At 38.9% G+C, this 5890-nt stretch overlaps 1 protein-coding gene across 1 annotated transcript in view; it reads left to right on the plus strand.

The window, feature by feature from the left end:
- The window catches only part of VEZT (vezatin, adherens junctions transmembrane protein), a 47324-nt gene extending 42705 nt beyond the window's left edge, over positions 1–4619 (plus strand). The window contains exon 11 of the mRNA XM_019474038.1: positions 3473–4619. Coding sequence (XP_019329583.1) covers positions 3473–4044 — 572 coding nt within the window. The 3' untranslated portion in view covers positions 4045–4619. The remainder of the gene's footprint in view (positions 1–3472) is intronic.
- Positions 4620–5890: the final 1271 nt, after the last annotated feature.

The following is a 5890-nucleotide window of genomic DNA, read 5'->3' on the forward strand; positions in this document are numbered from 1 at the left end:
TATACAGAATATGTTTAAAAAAAAAAAAAACAAACAAACAACCTAACAAGAAGAGTTCTTCCAAACTAGCCTTTACTAACTCTGAGGACTGCTGGGTAGCTCCATCCACTTGCACTTGAAGGCAGGAATATGAAAATTTCTCTTGCCTCAACAAGACAGTCTGTCTCTGTTCCAGCAATAAGACTGGATACAACTTGACTCCTTTCACTGCTTGAGCTGTTTGATTTATTATCTTTAAAATTGGCATTAGTTTGTCTTTTCCTTTTTCCTTTCTTTTTCCCATTTTCATTCCTTTCTCTTAAAGACAGATTAGGAAAAGTCCTCTAAAAATTTCATGTTCTATGTTATGAAAAACAACCCTCAGGTCTGGCAACATATCCAAGGATTCTGCCTCTGCCAGTGTCTACCAGAAAAAAAGACCATGGATTGCGTCTTTCAGTAATTTCGTGGGAACACACAGGAACAGACCATACCTATTTCTGAGACTGTTTCTTTTGACATCAAACCCACAAAAATATCTGCTCTTCACAACTTTCTTCTTTATGTCCATTTAGCTACAACTATGGTAAAAGAAATCACTTGGCTGTTGGTATTGACTTCTCTTCTAGTTGAGTTAAAAAAACCTAAGACATCAGATTGCATCAGAGTCTGCTCAAGAGTAGGATTTCTGTATTATCCTTCTGGTCTTAAATGCGACACCACACAACTCTTCACATAAATCTCTTCAAGTCTTCCTTTCCTCCCTGTTGAAGGGAGAAGGAGGGAACCCTACCTCCAGTTCAGGTCTTGACAGATCTAGTGACTGCTGCAGAAAGAGTTCTCATCAGGAGAGCTTGCATAGGATATTTCCTTATCTAGGTCAGCAGCTGATACCTGTCAGTGTATCCTCAGGCCACTTGTGGCCATAGCTGGAAAGAGTCAGCTGACTCCTGTAGTCTTCAGTAACTGTTCACCTGAAAGCCTTTGGGGCTCATGTTGGTTCCTTTCCATGTATAGATATTACATTGTTTTAGGATTAGAGATTCAGTGGTGGGGAGGGAGGAGGGTGTGATTTCCTCCAGCTGCCTAGGACTAATCATTGATTACTTCCATCCTGTACAAAACTGGAAAACATGAGGGCGGTTCATGAAAGTAATTAATATTGTCTCCTTTTGGCTCGGAGACTGCGTGTGTCTAATCTGAAAGACTGATATGGACAGCAGACATAACATCTTCTGGTTTTTAAGGAATTTCTTCATTATTTCTTCAAAAGAAACACAAGTCAGTTAAGTACAACATAATGGACCCTGGTATATTACTGCTGCAGACTTTAATTTATCCATACACACGAGTCATTCCTTAAAGAAACATTTTTATGAGCTGTGCTTTCCACATTTGTGGCTTGCTTTATCTTGAAGATTTAAACCCAGAAAGGTTCATATTCTTGTCTCCCCATTGGCCCAAGCCCAACAGATGGCCGTGATATCACACTTTTCCATAGCCCTCTTAAATCTTGCTTTTACAGGACGATCGTATTCCAGAAATCCTGTGTTCTCCTAACTTGTGATTATTGTGATAAACGATCCTGAAATACTCAAAGGCTTTCATCTGTTAGTCAAGGCACCCAGCAAGCCATTCTGATTTGTTAGGGTTTTTGGTTCGTTGAAGGAGGGGGCTGGTGAGGGTTTCCACATAAAAGAGGTCAGCTCCAAACAAGTTGATACGTCTAAAGAACACAGCGTGAAGTCAACTGGAGATGATAGGTTGGATTCCAGAAGAAAAACATCATCTTAGCAGAGCACCAGACTAAAGCAAAGTTGCCCAGGCCCAGCACCATGTACTGCTTACAGTCTGGGCAGTAGGTAATTTATGGGAGTGTAGGTGAGCTTGTATTTTTGGCCCTTTGGCATCCTGTTGAGCCAGTAAAACGGAAGTGCTTTTGAAGAGGTCTGTGAAGCTGTCACTGGCTTCATTTTCATTTGTCAAACAGTGTAAAACAACTTTCTTCTGGTGCAAAATCACTTCTAGCCTTTCCCCTAACCTCTCCCCCCAAAAAAGTTCATTCTGTCAGTGGTTGCGTTGTACCCAGCTGTTTCCCCTTCTCACACCTTGTCCATACAACAGTTCTTACACAGCTCTTTCTCAGATTTGGAAAGCTACACTCTGAGAATTGATGAATTCCACCTTGCTTATTAACTAATCAACTCGGCAAATTGGCCAGCTACCAATATGAAGTATCTATTTATTTTTTGAGAAATTTTGGCTTTGGAAGTATTCTTTGGATGAAGTAGGCAAGAAGTTTGCTCCCAAATGATAAGATTACTGTGCATATTCCTGCCTCTTCAAGCAAATGGGCAGAAATAAGCAGCAGCATGGTTTTTTACAAGATGGGGAAAGACCTACCCCGTTAACAATTGAGATGAGTCTGGTGCAGTGCTCCTTCGGTATGTAAGGTTTTAAAACAAACAATACAATACAAATCCGAAGCCACAGTCTTTCAGTGTGCGAATGACAATAATTATCAATGTGACAACCATAATGATGCGCCTGCCTTCAGCTAGCTAAAGTAAATATTACTGAAATAGGATGCGATGGAAAAATCCTAATACCGTAAACTTTGTTTCCCATGAAAAGTTTGTGTATTTCCCAGAGTTATTTTCATCTCTGCTTACAGGGGTAAAGTCAGAATGGAATTAGAAAGGGAAATGCTACTTGGGAATCTGCTGTTGCCGCTCTCATTTATGTTCGTGCTGCTACTCTAATGGAGCTACTGCAGTTTAGGGAATCTGTTACTTGGAAATGGACATTATATCGTTTTCTTAAAAAGAAAGACGGCTGTTCTTCAAGAAGTGATTGTACCGAGTTATACTAACCCTTAACACTGGGAGGAGAGACTTCCTGGCAAGCATCCCGTTGCTGGCAATGGGACTCGCTGCTGCTACTAACTTCAAGAGAGGCTAAATTAAACCACACTTTATTTGTGAGGACACCTTACCTGACTGTATGAATACGTGTTGTATTTATATGTTGTGGTGTATGAGATCAGATATTGCCTATAAGGACTTTTTCGTGTACCAGCTGTCTTTACTGGATTAGGTAAACTGTTGTTTAAAACTAAGACAGTTCAAATCTGTATACAGTGCAGTAGTTTTACTTGTTTTTCACTTTAACATTGAATGCATCATCTGTGTATGATGCCGGTTTTAAACATCATCAATTTCGTGCTGTCTCTTTATGTCACAGATTTTAAGAAGTAATTACAACAAGTAGCTATCACATTTCACTTCAGCTTTGTGATTAGAAAACACTGTTTTATTTTAAGGTTTTTTATTTTTAGTTTAAGTTTGATTGTGGTTTTTGTTTCTGGTTTTTTGGGTTTTTTTTAAAAGCCATTTTGACCCTTACAGTCTTGCATCTTTTCAGACACAAATAAATTATTTATACATAGCAGCTTGCTTTTAGTTATCATTTAATTTTTTTCCCCCTTTTTAAGCTGCAGTGAAACCCTTGTCTCCTGCAGAACCGCTGAAGCTGCTAAATAATTTGGAATCACATATGAATTCAGATACAGAAAAGCAGGACTGCAGCCAAAGTTGTGATAAATCTGAAGAAAAAGACACTAATCCAGAAGTGAATCCTGCTGATAAAAGCAGGACAGAATATTTGTATGAAGATCCTGAGATGGAGAAAAACAAAGACAGTACTGCTGGTGAAGGTATTTCTACAGGGGCTGAAGAAAGAATTATGTGTTATCAGCATGAAGGGGAAGTTGAAGAACTCAAGCCGAGCGATATGGATGGAGTAGAGGTTTCACAGTCTCCCTCTAAGGATGCATTACATTCAAAAATCAAGCATAGGCTGGCCCAGCTCCACATATCAACAGATTTAAACTTCACGTCTGGTCTGGCTGCACAAGTTGCTGCCAGGTCTTTAGCTTTTACTACAATGCAAGAAGAGACTTTTGGAGATGAGGAGGAGGAGGAAGAGAAGACACAGGAGCATGAAGACCTTGTGGAGGACTGTGAGAATGAAGATAGAGGCTCTGAAAGTGAAGGGAAAGTATAAGTCTGAGCTGAACTTTGTTAAACCAACAGCAGGCAATTTGATGGAAAAAACTAAGGTGGGGGTTTGAAGATGAAAATACTGGATGGAAAAAAAGGAGACCTACATATAATACATCTTGTTCCCTAAGTCCGATACACTAAATAGGACTTCTAAGTATATTGAAAATTTGCAGGTAAGAGAAGTTTAGGCTGCATCCAAGAAATAGTTGGCTGTTGCCTTTTTAAGATCCTACTGGTGGGTTTTGGAATTTACCTTTGTGTTTCCTGTTTTATTTATTTATATTATAATGTAATGTGGGAATTTTTTTCTAAAAAGAAGGAAAAACAATGTCTTGAATTACAACAGACTCCTTTTTTTTGCTCTCTGATTCTGTTGTGTGGATCCGACAAAAAAGCCAGGACGTTTCTTTTGGAAGAACCTGAACTGTTCCCTGTGATCTTCCCCCACCGCTTCCGTTTCACTTCTTGTGTCTGCAGTGTGTTGGCTAAGCCACCAACAGCATTTGTGATTCTGTGGCTAGTGATGTGGCTCCCAACTAAAATGTAGAATTTTAAATAAAAACTTGAAAGAGCTAGTATTTGCTGTGTCCTGGGGTATGGGCCTGAAATAGTATGACGTTAGTCATGCTTCATATTAAGGTTTATTTAGAATTTTATGAAGGGTTAATAAATGATTTCTAGATGTTGTAATTCATGTTAGAGAAATGTGTAGTATATGTTAGGGAGGGTTATAAGCACATCAGTAGAAAGTACTATAGACAGCTAGAAGCTATCTGTTGGATTGATAATAGATGAGAAGTAAATACCTATTTATTAAAACAGCTATTAATTATTTCTTAACCTTTTGTAAATTGAACCTTAATATAATTGTTTGATTTGATATAATGATTGATTGTACATTTTTGTTTATGTCCTGAAGTAATTTTCTTAAAGCAAAATTATCTGTGTGTTTAACAACATACAGTATTTTGTTTAAACAGCATACTTGCTTTTCCCTAATGTTCTTTCATTTTTCCTTAGATCACAACTATAACCTGTGCGATTAAGAATCCGTGAGAGAACAAGAATTGTGTATTTTCTAAGGTGTATCTTGTAACTTAGTTGACACTGAAGTCTGGATGTTTGGTATGAGGTTATGTGGGTTGTTTTTTTTCTCTGTGGTGGTGTTAGGAGGAGCAGCAAACCGATGCTCATCTCACAGAGGAGCTGGTTAATGGTTTCACAGCCTTCTCTTCCTTTTGCCCTCTGACACAAAATGAAGCCAAGGTCTCATGTCGCTAATGGTGAGAGAGCCACCTCTTTGTATGGAGTACTCTACTTGGACCTGGATACATTTCCAGTCACAAAACACCTCATCAGATACTTAGGGTATTTATTATCTCTTGCCGATTCTATAGAATAAAGGGGGTTTTAGATGCAAGTGGTTCGGAGCAGTATCTTTCCTAGGATGCTGTCGTGGGAAGTGGGGAAGCTAACGAAGGTCAGCAGGTTAGGGTGGAACTCTTGACCATATGTCAGAAAACAAGTGCTTTCTTTCAATCTCCCTCTCTTCTGTGAGTGATTTTGTATGAACGCTGTTAAATATGCGGATTTTTTCACAGACCGTAAAGTGGTAAATATCAATTGATAGAGAAGGGAGTGCGTGACTTGCAGTGTTCTTTCACAATATGATCCCTGTCTTCTCCCTCACACACAGATTTTGGGAAGAGAATGTTTTGCCATTCTTCATTAACCAGTAACACTGTGTTCTGTGCCCTTATCTTGTGTAAGTGACTGGAAGCTAAATGGATGATGTCCCGGGGAACTTGTAAAGGAAAAAAAAGATGCTTCTCATAGTGTATTCAGAA

This window comes from Aptenodytes forsteri, unplaced genomic scaffold (assembly GCF_000699145.1).
Source record: "Aptenodytes forsteri isolate BGI_AS27 unplaced genomic scaffold, ASM69914v1 Scaffold360, whole genome shotgun sequence".
NCBI classification, from domain to species: domain Eukaryota; kingdom Metazoa; phylum Chordata; class Aves; order Sphenisciformes; family Spheniscidae; genus Aptenodytes; species Aptenodytes forsteri.